We start from the raw sequence: 16,816 nt of genomic DNA, 5'->3' as shown, positions 1-16,816 counted from the left end.
GATTTAACCAGTGGAAAAGACTGTTGAAGAAACTTTGACAAAAGTCTTTGTTCCCCTTGAGGCCTCCACAGGCTTCCCTTCTCTAAGCTCCTGCATGATGTTCCTTTCACTGATAGTTTCCTGATTTCCTGCACCTGGTTGATAACTCGTTCATGGCTCACCTCCTGTACCTGTGCTCCTTCCCTTTGCCTCCATTTATTTCCACCTTGGAAGCTCAGCAGCAGTCTTTTCTACTCATTCCCCACTTCGGTTTTGTTTTGCTGCTCTGACTCCAGCCTTGTTCCTTGATTCCTTGTACTTTGGTTTCCCTTTACTTGCAGCTCCCCAGTCCCTTTTTCGTCTCTTTCTCTTCCTCGTTCCTGTTCTTTGTTACTGCCTCTCTGTCCCTCCTTTTCATGGCTCTGTCTGCACACTCCTTGTTCTCCCCTTGTTAGTGTGCCAGAGTTTACTGCTCCATCTGCTGACCCTATGCAGGTCGAGATCTTTTGTTTAACCATATAGGATATCTTTAAGATGGCTCTGGTACCCTCATTGTAACTCCCCAACAGTGAATCAACTCCTTGAGGCTTGGTGATTATGGCAGCTTCCCCGCCCACAACTCCACACCTCCAGAGCCTCTGGCCTCAGCATCTAGCAATAAGTCACTGACTGCATTGCCATCCCCAGACTAGACCGTCAGCCTAGAGCCATCAATTACTCCACCACCCAAAGCTGATTATATCATCGGACTTGGAGCACTTATCCGTGTCATCCTCAAAGTCAGCAGAAATCATCCAGGTGGCGCGAAAGAAGGTTAGAGCTCACCTTGATGAACAGCCTTTTCCTAGAACCCAGACTTGCCCAGATGGGGGAAAGTTATTCAGATCCATTTCGAACATCAAAATCATGCCTCATGGAGATTGCAGCCCCACTGAAGATGTTTTCTAGGCTGACTGCTTCCTACTCCTTACTCAGATGCTGGTCTTATCTTGTCTTACAAAATACCAGTAATCGAAATAAACTTTGACACAATGGCTCATAGAGCTGGAGACATTTTTTACTGGACTTGCCCTCTGAGGAGCCAGACTACCATTTTGAGTGATATTTTGCAACCTACTCGTCAGTTGCAGAGTCTTTGCTTCCACTAAACGAGGCACTACTTAAATCTGTTCAGCTGCCTGCAGAAAGCCCATCATAAGCACAGGAGTCCATAGGTAAACTTCTCAAAACCACAGGCCTGTTTTGATTCATTATTGTCCTCTCACCTTTCGCCAGAGAGCTCAGTGGTTCAGGCTTCATCCTCCAAACTAAACTCAAGTGCCTCACTTTGACCCACACAGAACGTTCTGTAAGAAGATACTTGCTTCAGGCACTCTCACGCCCCATATGGTGAATGCCACATCTATTAGACCTCTGTGTCTATGCCTTGTAGGAGATGGCCAAGGTGGCAGTTAGTTGTAAGTCTACTGGGACACATGATGCCATTTCAAATGTAGTCATTGATAGGTAGGACGCTTTGCAGATCCTGAAGTTCAGCCTGGATTCCAGTCTAGCATAGACAGGCCATGAGCACTTCTGTCAATCACTGCCATGGCTGGCTGCATTCCACTGGACTTTGGAGATGTCTAGGCTAGTCTTATGGATGTTGCTTTTGATGGTGAAATGCATTGCGAAGAAAAGGTAGATTCCTCCCTGGAACGATTCAAGATTACTAGGTATAAGACTTGCTCACTGGACCAGGCCTCACCCGCAAGACAGCTCTATTAGTAGTACTGAAACTTCTAGGGCGAAATTCCAGAGCTCAGCAGTGCTGGCAAAGACAAACCTCTGAACTGGTACATAGACCTCAAGTACTGTTTCTTTTGTGGCAGTGGTCTACCCAAGGTTCGACATCTCCAGCAGCATATCTACTTCCCTGCCTTAAAACCTCTCTTAACTTCCTCTCCACCCCTTTTAAAAAGCCATTTTCCAGTGGTTGGAGGGTTCCCCACTTTTCTGTCAATTAAGAGAGAATCACTTCGAACTGCCAGGATATCCATTTGATCTGCAAGGGCTACACTTTACCCTCCTCTCCCTCCCTCCTGACTGCTCCTTTTCCACCAGGACATGCTTTTCCGCACACATTTGGAGTCTGGTGACTGAGGTTCTAGTCCTGCTGAGCAAATAGTGTAGGAAGCTGGCCTGGTGAGTGGTGAGCACCTATGGTACTTACACCTTATACCAGGTCCAGGGTTTCCGCCATTAGTGAAGTGTAGGAAGTGTCTTGGAGCCAGGCTCTCTAGAGGTAGCTTTGGATGAGCAGCCAAGGCTTATCTCGGAGACATGCGAAGCTCATGCAATACCACTGTAGTCATACAGCACTTACACACATGAAAGAACCACACTGTTACAAAAATAAAGGTACTTTATCTTAGTGACACAATATCAAAAGTACTAGAGAGGCAACCCTCCAATAGGAGGTAACACCCTAGATATGTACACTAGTAGTGAGAAATATGCATTAAAAAGAAATAGAAAACAGCGCAATAGCAATAAACAATAGTGATCCTTGGGGGAACCCAAACCATATACTAAAAAATGGAATGTGAATGTAGGACCCCCACCCAGGTAAGTGGAATCTCCGGAGGGGAGCTGGAGGAGCTAGGAACCCCAAAAGGTAAGTACCACAGTGCCCCCCAGCGACCAGGAAGAAAAAAGTAAGTTACTGGATTTTCCCCAAACCACCAAAAGGACTGAAAAGAAGAATAATGCACCACCCAGATAAGACTGCAAGAAACCAACGGTGGATCCTGAAGGAGGAAGACCTGAAAAAGAAGGGGACCAAGTCCAGAGCTCACAGAAGTGTCCAGTGGGGACAGGAGCCACTACCCACCCCACCCGTCTGTGGTTGCAGGAGTTGGTCGACAGTAGGACAAAGACGGTCAGAAATGCAGCCCTGCAGTCAGTGAAGAGTTCCTGGAGGATGCAGTCGACGTCCCACGCCGGATGGAAGATTGCAGTCTGTCAGTGGTGTGGAAAAGCCACCAACAAGCCTTGGTAAAGGCAAGAGTTGTGTTAGGCGAAAAGTGGAGCTGTCGGAGACCAGCAAGGTCTAGGGGGACTCAACCTACGGAGGGGATTCCGAGGGGACCCTCAGCAATGCAGAGAGTCCACAGACCAAGAGGCAGCCCCCACTGAAGACCCACTGGAAGAGGACCCAGGAGTCAAAGGAGCCCATGCAGCACAACTGAAGAAGGGTCCCACACTGCAGGAGAAGCACGCAGAGGACTGTGCGTCACAGGGAAGAGTGCTGGGGCTACACTGAACCTGAAGATCCCTTGGAGGAGATGCCAAAAAGCTTTGGTAGCTGCAAGAGATGCGGTGCACAGGGCGTACTGTCCTGCATGGGAAGGCAAGGACTCACCTTCACCAGGGTTGGACAGCTGGTAGAGAGGACCAAGGTGACATCTTCAGGCCACCACCTGTGATGCAGGATCCACGCAGCTCAGGATGAGGGTATCCACGCAGCTGGTCGTCATTGCTGCTGGTGCCTGCGGATGCAGAGGAGTGACTCCTTCAATCCAAGAGAGATTCCTTCTTGCTTCTTGTGCAGTCTAAAGGCTTGCTGCCCTCAGAGGATGCACAGCTGGGGAAATGTTGCAATTGTTGGAAGGAGCTGGAGATACAATGTTGCAGGGCAAAGTCGTTCCTTTAGCTGCACATTCAAGGTTCCTGTGAAGTCCAGTTTCGGTTCCAGTGGCCAGAAGTCGAAGTAGACGGTGCATAGGAGTCCTGCTGGAGTCTTGACTGTCGAATCTAAGGACCCATCCACGAGGGAGACACTAAATATCCCTGGAAGAGGGATTCGTCACCTAGCCAGATGACCCCCTATCAGGAGGGGACTCTGACGTTACCTGCCTGACCTGGGCACTCAGATGCTTCCAGAGGCCCCTGCCCACCTTGGATTCAAGATGGCAGAATCAAGGGACCATCTGGAGGAGCTCTGGGCACCACCCCTGGGGTGGTGATGGACAGGGGAGTGGTCACTCCCCTTTCCATTGACCAGTTTCGTGCCAGACCAGGGACTGGAGTGTCCCTGAACCGGTGCAGACTGGTTCATGCAAGGAGGGCACCAAATGTGCCCTTCAAAGCATACCAGTGGCTTGGGGAGGCTATCCCTCCCAAACCATGTAACACTTATTTCCAGAGGGAGAGGGTGTTACCCCCCCCCCCCCCCCCCCCCCCTCTCCCAAAGGAAATATTTTGTTCTACCTTCTTGGGCTTGAGCTGTTCAAGCAACAAGAGGGCAGAAATCAGTCGGAGGGGAGGCAGCAGCTTGGCCTTCCCGGAAAACCCCAGAAAGCTGGTAGGAGCAATGCTGGGGTGTGGGGTCCTCTAAGAAGCCCCCAGAGTGCATGGAATCATACTTCCAATACTGACAACAGTATTGGGATATGATTCTGACATGTTTGATACCAAACATGCCCAGGTTCAGAGTCACCATTATGTAGCTGGACATAGGTAGTAACCTATGTGCAGTACACGCATAAAATGGCATCCCGCACTCACGAAGTCCATGAAAATGGAACTGGAGTTCGTGGGGGCACCTCTGCTAGTGCAGGTGTGCCCTCACACACAGTTACCTGAACTCTGGGCTAGGAGGGCCAACCATAGGGTGACTTACAGTGAGCTGTACTGAAAAGGGTGCATGCCCCCTTTCACGTCGGCTGCAGTAGCAGGCCTGCAGATACATTTTGCATGGGCTCCCTATGGGTGGCATAGTACATGCTGCAGCCCATCTGGAACCCCTGGTGCCCCAATGCCCTGGGTACCATATACTAGGGACTTATAGGGGGGCACCAGTATGCCAAAAGTGGTGTGTTTGTGGTCCAAGCAACCACTTTTAAGGGGGAGAGTGCAGTCACTGGGTCCTGGTTAGCAGGATCCCAGTTAACACAGTGAAAACATGCTGACAACCGGCCAAAAGTGAGGGTAACCATGCCAAAAAAGAGGGTACTTTCCTACAAAGAGGTCATAGAGGTGGTGCTCCTGGAAGAAAGGGGCACAGGCATCTACTCCCTTTACTTATTGATCCCCATGAAGGATGGAGGTCTGAGAACACCCCCTACTGCATCTCTACTTCCTGTACTTTCTTTTTTTGCCAGGACAAGTTTAAGATGTTGTCTCTGAGCCAAGTCTTACAAGCGTTGAAATATGGGATTGGCTGGCACTGCTGTATCTCCAGGGACACCTACTACCATCATACAGAATTCGTTTTCATTACTGCTACTTGAGATTGCCTGTGTGGTCCAAGCACTATCATTTCACAGCCTTGCCATTTGGGCTGACAGCTGCTCCTTGTGTTTTCATGAAAGTGAATCAAGTTTTGACAGCTTTACTGACAATCAGGAGTCCACCTAATTCTCTTCTTGGACTAGTGACTGGTGAAGGCAAAGTCCCTGGTGCTGTTCTTGGGAGCACAATGATTCTTCTATATGACTTGGGCTATCAACAACCAAAACTCTCACCTCACTCTAATGCATAGGTTGACCTTTATATATGTAATTTTGGAGACAACTTGCCTGAAGGACTTTTCTCATCCTCAGTATGTTATGGGTATTCGTGAGTTGATTCTGACGTTTGTGACTTACATGCTTTTCTTGGTCCCGCGGGGCATACATCTGCTTGGCTTCAAGACGTGCATGCCGTGTGGAGGGTGAGGGCCCTCCAGTAGTCCCTGCGATGACACTGGCTGCAGTGCTCAGGGTGCTTACTGGCTTACTGCAGATGATCCAGTCAGTGCTTCCAAACACGCACTGGCAGATGGATCTCTCTGATTTCAAAGATGGCGGTCTATTCAGTCTCCACAAGAACAGGCTACTATGTGACAAACACCACCTTCTTGGGCTACGCTGTCTACCTGGGCAATATGACAGAGTAGGACATTGTGAGAGTATTGTCTTTACATAAATATACTAGAGCCGCAGGCAGTCTGCCTTGCCATGAAACCGTTTTCAATTTCTATTTCAGAGGTTGTCATTCAGATCTCTTGGACAGCAGCATTAGTGTCTATTTAGAAACGAGTAAAGTGTTGTGGGGTCATCTGTGGTAGGAGTTAATTTGCCTGTAGCATTTTTCCTGGTAGTTTCCCCTAATGTGAGAGTGGATGTTATCCATTGTATCTTGCTGGAGGACATCCAGTGGGATTTAGGCCCCAAAGTGACATAAGTGGAAAATTCCACCACCTACTGATCCAAAATATATATGGGGTCCCCAGCAGGCATACTTCTTAACTCCTGACGCTTTACCATGTAAAGGATGTTTCAACGCATGGGCCACAATATGAAAGGACACCAAAGCGTGTAACAGAAGCTCCATGTGCTGAAATTGTATTGTTTAATACATGAGACGGAATGATCGTGATTGTTAAAGGTACTAACAGCAATAACTAGAGAAGGTACTGCCTCTCTATTTTTAAATCTACGCAAGATGTGGATATCTATTGATCTGTAAAATGCACTGTACATTTTATTTGTACTCTGCTGTTTCTTTTTTGTTTGATCTTTATTTACTTCTAAAACCTTAATTAAAAAATGATAAAAAATAAGAGACAGGAGTGATGTTCTGGTGTCCATCTGTGGGTTTCTTTGCCACTAACAAGAACTGGAAGTGTCCTCAGTTTTGTGCTAAACACTTACTCTGAATGTTTTGTGTGATGCCTTCAGTTTCATATGGTCTCAGGGCTTGCTGCACATACATGCACTGATCGTTTCTGGTGAAAGTCCTGCCTATGATGTGGCAGGTTTGTGCACAGCTGATCGTCCCAAGGTGGGCAAAGAGGGTCTGGTACCATTATCTGCTGCCGCTCAACATGTGGCCACCATGTTTCCTGCTCAGGGTGGACCTGAACTTGCAGATGGATGGTCAGGTCCTCAAACCCAATTCCTGCGGTTGCATTTGTGACAATTGATCAGTGCCAGATAGTCCTTTTGCTTCCCTGATGAAGTTACAGAGTGTTGGACAACAAACTACAAAATCCAAGGGGGTGCTGGAGTGCATTCTGTACACTTTTAGTATTGTAGTGTTTGTGATTTCAAGTACAGTTGTACTCTGTGATGGCATAAATAAAGTCCTCCTTGTTCCTAAATGTAGCAGTGCAATATTGAGGACATTTGTTAAACCATTATTTTGTTGTTAGTGACTGATTGTGTAATTTAAGAGTTGCTGTTGTAGATTTGTGTTTTGTTCTGTTTACTATTGACGAAATGTTGTTTAAATAGTTGGTTGAACCAAATTGAATGTATTATTTTTGCATGTCCACGCACCACACCCCTGCTTCCATTATTTCTAGATCTGGGGTTAAGCCGAGTAGCAGATCTAGCTACTCTAAGACCTCTCCTTTATTGGATCAGGTTATGGATAACCCCCGAACTAGATATATATAAGACCTCATTACTCGATCTATTGAAATGCCAAAACGCTATTACTCTTCCCTGGATTCGCCATGTGGCCCATTGGCTTCGGCTATTGGGTCTGGGTGATTATTGGGAAAATCCCCATAAATTAGAGAGATGGCATAAAAACGTTTTAAAGTTAACCTATTGGTCTTATGTTAAGGATAACTACATAACCCACAAATCCCATGGTCGCTTAACTAATTCCTTCATTGATATTAAATGGTCCCCAAAGTTTGAATCCTATCTGGATATTATACTGGATTTGCAGGGCAAGAGCTTATATGCAAGGTTTCGTTTTGGCTCTTTGCCCTTGATGTCATTGATCCATAGGTGGGGGTCGATTAATGTTCCCGATATATGCCCTGCCTGTGGCAGTACTTTCGAAACCATTGAGCATTTCATGTTCTTCTGCCCAGCCTATGCGATTCCGCGATTAAAATGGATCCGCAATATTTGCAGGGACATGGGATTCAAGAACTGCCCTTTGGCTCTACGGGTTCTAAAAAGCCATAATTCTGCCGACGTAATTCTTTCAGTAAGCAAGTATTTAGCAACAGCTTGGCGCATACGATGCCATCTTCAAAAAGTAATTTAAGGTCTCATTTCTTTTATAGATAAGTTTTAGAGTCATATGTGTAATTCAAGTTATTGTTTTAATGTTTTTACACCAATTTATAGATGTGTATTTATTTATTTACTTAAGAATTATTTATTATCTTGTTTTTATGTGCTTTTATGGTCATTGATCGAATAAAGCTGATGATGATGAAAGTCCTCCTTGTTCCTAAATGTAGCAGTGCAATATTGAGGACGTTTGTTAAACCATTATTTTGTTGTTAGTGACTGATTGTGTAATTTAAGAGTTTCTGTTGTAGATTTGTGTTTTGTTCTGTTTACTATTGACGAAATGTTGTTTAAATAGTTGGTTGAACCATATTGAATGTATTATTTTTGGAAAAGGAAGATATTTTAGTTGAAGACAATTCAGAGCAGCCTCTTAAATATTGATGTATTTACCTTCTGTAAGTGTACAGGTAGGTAACTATTTACTTCTGTCTCCTTATGAGGTTTTCTGCTGCTAGGATGAGGACAAAAATAACATGGTAATGCCCCCCTCTACGTGGTGCTAAATGGACAAGACTGCCAGCATTTTGTCCCCCTCCCACCTACCACTTAACATTAGTCTGTTCAGTGCAAGTAGAGTATTCATTAAGATCCTTTGTACCGTCTGATCACCTCTTATTCTATTGATCTACTTTGTGTACTCCTTAAGTAGTGGAAGAATCAAGCAGAGTTCAAGCTACCTGGTCCTTATTAATTAAAGATATGTGATGGATTCTCTGTTTTTTTCCAGAATACCACTTCGCCTCATGGCTACACACCCAACTGGGTCTCTTCGCTGCCTCAGATCCATGGGACTTTGCCTTCTACCCTGCCACCAGGACTTCCTGCTGCTCCCTTCCCTGGGCCAACGTTACCAGCATATGGCGTGCCACACATTTGTCAGTACAATACCATAGGAGGGAGTGGATATGCAGTGCCATGGCCAGGGATTCCAGGAACTGCACCGCCGGCTGTCCTACCTACACAGCCTCTTGGACCATTCCAGTCTGGTTTGAGTTTGCAGGGCTATGCAGCTACCCCAGCACAGAAGCAAGCCACTGTTCCCCCAAGTCCCAAATGAAACATCAAACCAGGAATATCTGATTAAGTCGCACCTTCCAGTGTCTCCCAGCTCCTCTGCTGGCATCCTGCAGTTCTCTTCCAGGACAAGATCCCTGGTGCCGCCCTTCCCATCTTTAACCCTGCTATAGCCGTTTGGTATTGTTGGGTCCAGCGTTTGCACGTTTGCTGGGAAAAGCGTGGCATTAAGGGTACTCCTTCTGCAGGAGGGGCATTTCATTCAGATACTGTCATTTTAATCTTGCCAATTTTGTTTCTGTGGTCGAAATGTTTTGGAAATGTTTTGTTTTTTGCTGTAGGCATCACATTCCAGCAGTACACTCAACACGGTGGTAAAGTTTCCCACAAAACTCTTCGCTATTGTTGTTGCCTCGGCTAGTTTAGCTTGTGCTTCAAACTACACCTGAAAGCCACCCATCTCTTCATTATGAATCACTTATGGATTTGGAAGAATGGGATAGACTTCCTTCCTAGATTACCAGTTCCCCTTTCCATGCCAAGAGATCTTTTTTCATCATTATACCAGGATGATTGAAATCTGAGTAGATATGAGCAGGCGTGGGGGACGGCAGAGGTCTTTAATAACGCTGGCACTGCAAGCACCTCTCGTCCGTAAACACTGATAAGTTAGACTTCACCTTTCCACCACTTATCAGAGCTGTACTGTTAAGAGTGAGCTACACAGCCCTTCTCTGCACCAGCCAGTCTCATTATTTGGGCCTTGCTCTTGTTTAGGTCAGTTTTGAAAAGAGGGATCCCCCTCCCAGCCTCCTCAGCATGGAATGTTGGGCCTTAGAATGGAGATACCTCTAGTAGTTCATGCCAATGGTGTGGGGATTTTTTTTTCAAGTTTTCTTCCCCATGTTTGCTTATATTGTACTGACAAAGACTCTTGCATTTACAGGTTAATAACAGAAGACCGTGTTAAGCTTTTTTTTCTGTACTTTGAGGGGAAATCCTTGCCTTTTTTTAATGATTTGTTTTCTTTGTGTACTGTTGTTTTGCCTACAGCTATTATCCTCTGCACATAAAATGTGGAAATTCAGAAGCAGAAATTAAAAGTAAGTTAGGTGTAACTTGTCACTGGCAGCGCTGGCCTGCAGCAGACAGATATCCTCTCTAAGAGAGACACTGCAACACACCTAGTTTATCCCCAGGGATCTCTTGCCAGTTGTCTGTTCTGGAGATGTCCTTGAGAGCTCATGCTTTCAGTTGCCATGATTGAAGCGATGCAGCACAGTAGACCTCTGTGATGGTTCTAGGTGCAGACAGTTCACTTGAGTGGCCACACTACAACCACTATGGTTGCAGGCATTTTGAGGGGTGCTGCTCTTGTGAGACCAAGATCCTGCCCTATTGCTTTTGATATTAAGCCTCCAAACCTTCTTGAAGGAACCGGGCCTGCTTGGGTGTCAGGGCTTGAATGTGTGTCATCTGAAGAGGATGACAGCTATGCATGCTCTTGCTCCAAATGTCAACTTTCGTTCAGATTGAAGCAAACCCCGCTCACTCTTTTGATATGGCTCATAGCCTTGCTGAGTTTAGTGCAAAGATTGTGCATGGTTGCAGATTCTTTGGATCCCAGGATTCATTACATTTCTTTGAACATTTCTCACAAAAAGTAATGCATGGTGTTTGCTAATCCATTGTCGCAGACAGAGAAGACACAGTTGAGAAGCAATTTAAGTAGAAGAATATGGGTAGATTTGGAGGAAATGTTTATAGTTGATTAGAAGATCAAAAACGGAGGAAAATTGTATGGTCCACTGGAGAGCAAATCTTGCTAATGCTGAGCGGCTTAGGTTGGTTTGCATGCAGACCACACAGAGCTGTTGGGGTAGTTTTTTATTTCTGTAATAAGGCAGGCTTCTGCCAGAAACGTTTGTACGTGTATCCCATTGGTTCCAGCACTGAGTGACAGACGTTGAATTGCCAGCAACACCAGTAGCGGGTTGATGCATCAGTTTGAGCATTTATTATCTTCTTGAAGTCTGTCTGCTTGCCGCATTGCCAGTGAATGCAAGCTGTGTAGGAAAAACTGCAGTTCACTCTTCTGCTTCTGCTGCATAAATGCTTCACACATTCCCCTCCTTCATGATCGACTGCAGACTTTGCAGTGCCTTGTGATAAATATATAGATATATTTTTTAAAACACATTGGGTCTTTGCTGGAATAGAGATGTTTTTGCTTTGTATCACCTGATGTATAGTAGAATGGGGTTCTGGTTCTGTCCTGATCCCTGTAGGGTTTGGAGGGATGAGAGGAACATTTTACGACTCCTTACCCCCAAAAAATAACACAAGCTAGTCTGTCTGTGGAGATTTGAGAAAGAAAACAGTGTTAATTCACACCGCTGTTTATTTTTGTTGAACTTTGACATTCATATTTCTTTGGGTGGGGTGGGTTGGATAGTTCGTTCAAAAGAGGAACACAGATTGCTTGGAGGTTGTAGGCACCTTGACTGTAAATACTGGGTAGTTTTATACTTGAACATTTTGCATTGTTTAGTAAATTTTTTTGCTACGTGAAAATGATATTCTGCAATTTGTCTTCACTTAAAGCTTGTTAATGGTTCCCCTTCCCGTACCAAGCTGCAAGTGGCAAGAAGAGACTAAGATGTGGCCTGCCTGCTAGCACGTCTCCACCACTCTGGACAGTGAGATGGTTCCCGGTCTGTTCTGAGACCCCGGGGGCTCGACTCTTTCCCTGCGCTCCTTGTGGAAGATTGGGTCTACAGTACCAGAATTCTTCATTCCGCACTGGGTTTGCCTTGCTTTAATCATTGGGCTTCTCACATCCACACTTGGGCTCCCTGCTTTAAATGTAGCACTCTTGGCATGTCTGTTGCTGATCATAAGTTACATAGCCAGCCTGGTTCTGAGGCAAAAGGTTGTTGATGCATTCAAGACCTTTCATGACCTCCTATGGCTACAACTCATTTGTGACTTGTGTGTGGCAGTGATAGTCAACCTGGTGCAACACTGTGTGCTACCATGTGCAACATCTCACATAATCCATAACTGAGGCAGCTTGCAAGCACAGGATGCTCAGTTTTAGGGGTGGAGGCTGCTTCATGATGCCCCGGTTAGGTCCTTGGACTCGTAACACCTTCCTTATGCTGCTTTCAATGTCACTTTGGGGACTTGGCAAAAACTGACATGAAGACCTGGGACATTATGAATTGAATAAAACAAAGCAGACATCTTGAACAAAAGCGTCCCATTAGCACCTTTATCAGAAGTGCTCACCTGCCCATGATGTCTTGTCGCACCTGGAGGGCCCTGTAGAGTTCCTTTTGGTCTCAAGGCTATGCTCTTGCCCTGCAGTACTGTATTCTCTGCCCTCTAAAACTGTAAGGAATTGTTTTTGTGAGCCAGCAGTGAAAAGGGGGGAGTGGTGTTCGTATGTTTGTTTACTGTGATGTGACGCCTTAAAGAACTCATTTACCCATGGTGAGGCATACTGTATTTCCTAAGCTTGTTGCTGTCCAAGTAAGAGATCCCATTCCTCGGCCTCCCGCCCACAAAGGCCTGTGCCTGAGCCACATTCTTGGGCCCAGTCATGCACCATAGAAAACTTATCTGAGCCAGATGAAAAGAACACTTTGAGCTATTTTTTGCTGTTTGATTCTTTTCTTTAGAAGTAATTAGTTGTTGATAGAACTGTGAACTCTGCATTTGTTTGGGCCTTTTTCACTTCCTTCAGATTTTATATCAAGCATGAAACTTTTCATAAGAATGTACAAGAAGGATTAGTTACGCCATCTGACCTGGCCTCTCCGCTCAAACAGGCAGGGATGCACATCAGCACGGAATGTAGCCTTCTTATTTATCTCACATTTAGTTACTACTGTCTAGCAAATGTATTTGTGTTTGCAATACATGATGTTGGTTTCTCTTAGCTGCCACTACTTTATAGATTGCCTACTAGGTGGGATCATTTGGCTGCCATATTGAGCCATACACCTTGCACATGGATGGTTAAGCATGGGAAGCCGAATAGCATGCAGTCAAACAGGGTCTTTGCAGGCACCAGTCATTTCATCACTCAAGCAAAAATCCAGTTCTCGTCCTCTGTGTTTGCGATACTTGAACTCTTTCCCAAAATGTAGGCATAGTTTGTAATCTTTTTCCAAGTTCTTGGGTTTCTCTAGGGAAATGTGCCAGATTTCCAAGGACGTGCAGCTTCCACCTGAAGTTAGCACATCCCATGACAAGGTCTTGAAGACTTCCCGCAGCTCTGCTGTTCTCTGGGTTTCCACCTGCTCCATGTTAGCTATGGGGTTCCTCCTACAGTCTTTTCACAACCTCAACATAAGCCCTTTTCTAATTCACCCTATGTGTTTGGGATGGAGGGACTACTGGAGATAGAAGGGTGTCTGACCTCTCAATTTTGTGGAAGGTTCTGAGGTCCTTTGGATTATGAATCCTGCTTCTCCCACAGATTAACATTTTCCTTACTCTGAAATAGTTTTGACATCTACTCAGCTCTTCGTGATGGGGTATGGTTCCTCCTCCAAATGTAACAGTAGCTAAGTAGCTAGACATTCCTCTAACACTGTGACAGGGCATTAACATTCCCGTCTTTCTTGCAGCATGTTCCACATACAGCGAAGACCTCACATTTCTTCTGCATAAGTGACATGCTATAGACATTCCTCCATTTCCCGTAGAAAGCTTCATGGTTCCACCATCCTGATCAATGGGGGTGGGGGGTGACCTGAACTCTGCAAACGAGCTGCCATATCCTGCCTAGTAGGTAATCTACAGAGAGAAAAGCATTTAAGATCATTCATGTCGCAATTAACGAACTTGTTTTATTTTATTTTTATCTACCTCGTTTCAGTGCTGTCGAGGGCTCAATTGCCCCATGCCTGAGGGATGATAACTTCCATGTTGCCTTTTGTTTTTATACGCTTGGGCTTCTTCCAGGTCTTGAGCCGTTGCAAGAGAGTTCCCGTAGTGTATCTAGGGTGGGACACGGAGTCATCGGTTACCTGGGGATCCCCTTGTTTGGAATGTACTGTATTTTAAACATGTTTGTTACAGGAAGAGTTCCTCCTGCTCCATGGAGGCGTATTGCCATCCTTTGGCCACTGTGTGTATTTCAAATATATATTTGGTTTGGATTACATGTCATCTTTGGATTTTCAGATTTAAAAAAAGCATTAAACAATCGGATGTCCTTCGTATACTGGTCTTTTCATTTATTTCTTTGTGTTCTCTTTTGAATGTGTGTTTTTCTTGTTACACTATTATATCTTCCCCAACTTGATACTGTTGTGCCTCTGTCTCTCTGTACATCCCTATTCCATTCATTCCCTTGTTTTCAGTACCTTGCTTCCTTAATACAACCTCTTCAGTATTTTTATAATATTGTTCTCTTGCTCCGTCTTTGCAGTACAGTCCTCTCCCCTCTTTCGTAAGCCCATCTCCTTTCTTCTTTGTAATCTGGTCAACATCTCTTCTATAGATGGTTGTCGTCTCTGGATTTCATGGTTTCTGCTCAAATTACAATATTCTTGTACTCCTCTCTCCAACTGTCAAAGCATTCCTGCTGCTTTGGGAATTTCCTTTTATCCTAAGGAACGATAGATAAAATATTTTAAAAAATGGTTAGAAGGCAATCAGTGCTATCTATTCTCTGCATGGACAAACCTTTCCATACACCCATGTATCTCCAGCAGCTCTGCATCATAGGTTCTCCCTTGATAGCCAAAACCTTTGAATACTAGCCTGCTGCTTGCAGGGACCCTGGAACATTAATACACAACATATGCAATTGTGAAAAAGTGAATAGGCTAGCATGAGGAAATGCAGTGAATCTCTGCCAAATAGTCTATCCAGGTGAAATGTTCCAGATATTTAGACTATATGATATATCTAAATAAGTTCAGAGCATCCGCTAAAAACTGTATCGCAGCACCTACAAAAAGGTCTTGCTGCTTAACAAGTTTAAATAGAGAGGAAAACAGCCTGCTAGGCTTGCGTTGAGTTAGAGTACCATTCTGCCCCCTTAAAAGTCTAGGAACTTCCACACAGGTTGCCTTCTACTGGCAATAGCCTTACAGGCGCTTCTTTTTTCACAGCTTATGTGAGTGAGATCCTGGAACACTTTGGATGATTATATACCTATTTTTCCTCAAACATCCAAACAGAACTTACCATTGTTTAGCGCTAGAAAGTGTTTAGGAATGTCTTACATTTGACTTCCACCTTTTTCCTAGCACAATGCCTTTACTTTTGTGAAGTGCTTTTCTTGTGGTAAGAAGAAATGGACTCAGACCCTCACAGGGTATGTGTGATTTGTCGTGCACCTCCACGTTCAGTCAAGGATTGTGAGTTTTGCCAAAAAAATAATACAACTGTAAAAGACAGAGAAGGCATCAGGCTGTGAATTAAGCTGGAAGACCTCAGAACCGAACTTTTACTGTCGTTGTCGTCGTCCTGCTCCTCTAAGAACTCCCAAAGGGAGCAGTCCAGAGAGAAAATCACAAAAAAGGGAGAAAAACATTATCATCCTCAACGTTCAACATAGAAAGCATCAAAACACATCACCACTGTCATTTTCAAACTGAAATATCTATGACATCAAAGCCTTTAAAAGCATCTTTAGTGTCACATTCAAGTCTTTTATCTCAACGATGCATCAACTGTTGAGTGCCATTTGAGGTCAAGACCTCATTCAACATTGAGACATCACTCACCCAAGGTGCCCTAGGACATAATGGCAGCACTCAATATCGAGGCGATCGATGTTGATATTCTCCATGGTCAAGCCATTCGCCAAACCAAACTTCTAAAAAGAGGATGAAACGCATCATTGCTAGCTGAGTCTCCTGGTCTTGTCTGACCACCGCATTTTATCATTCTGGTGGAAGTCTTGCTTTAAGAACATCTGCAACTGATTGATTTGCCTCCCTCTCCTCCACTCACACGTGCTCAAGTGACAAGGCACATTTCCATGTCCTCTACAAGGAAGAGACTAGTGACACCTAGGTACACTCCTGTAATATAACCTGAACAAGAGCCTGCTCTGCTGTCTGGGGACTTCAATTTTGATCAACCCTCACCTAAACGTTGGTAGAAAATGCGGCCTGCTCCTTCTCCATCAGTGTCCTTACATTCTTATGTTGACACTTCCTCAAATGCGCCCACAGCATTAATAGCCGCTGCCTTTAGGATTTCACCTTTGGACTGTATCAACACATTTCAGGTTTTCTGAGATCTGTCTAATCAGGTCATCAGCCCCTTAAGTGATGTATCAGAAATATTGACTTGCGGTTATTGTCCCAGAATAATCCTAAGACACTCTTCTTGGCAGCGTCTTCCCTCGTTGAGGAGCAGAAGTCCAGATAAAATAATACATTTTCTGTTTACATTTGGTACACTGTTTGGTCAACACACCAAAGAAGAGATGCAAACAATTGAAAACAAGATGATGACTCTTAAAGCAGTGGGCCTGGAGGAGAGGCACAAACTCTGCAGATCACGATTTAGTCAGAGAGATCCCAGGTACTACTTTTGATGGAGTGTTCAAGCCACTTGTTGAACCTACCAATAGAAGTAACATCAACAGTACCATCAGGGCCAAAGGTATTTGAAGCATCAAAGATGAGATTCAGTAAATAAAATGTCTCAGAATCCATCTGCCGGCTCATCAGGCAGCTGCCCTAAATCAACTAACAATTGCTTCACCCTCCATCACCTCAATTGGA

The 16,816-nt window shown here is 44.8% G+C and overlaps 1 protein-coding gene across 2 annotated transcripts in view; it reads left to right on the top strand.

Moving 5' to 3' along the window:
* WNK3 (WNK lysine deficient protein kinase 3) overlaps positions 1-14,290 on the top strand; it is a 577,357-nt gene extending 563,067 nt beyond the window's left edge. For both annotated transcript variants that reach the window (XM_069209347.1, XM_069209346.1), the window contains exon 24: positions 8,770-14,290. In XM_069209347.1, the coding sequence (XP_069065448.1) occupies positions 8,770-9,099 (330 nt within the window). In that variant the 3' untranslated portion in view covers positions 9,100-14,290. The remainder of the gene's footprint in view (positions 1-8,769) is intronic.
* The last annotated feature ends 2,526 nt before the right edge of the window (positions 14,291-16,816 follow it).

Source organism: Pleurodeles waltl, chromosome 10 (genome assembly GCF_031143425.1).
Source record: "Pleurodeles waltl isolate 20211129_DDA chromosome 10, aPleWal1.hap1.20221129, whole genome shotgun sequence".
Lineage (NCBI taxonomy): Eukaryota > Metazoa > Chordata > Amphibia > Caudata > Salamandridae > Pleurodeles > Pleurodeles waltl.
The sequence above is the reverse complement of the archived record's forward strand: the minus strand, read 5'-3'. Positions and strand labels throughout refer to the sequence as shown.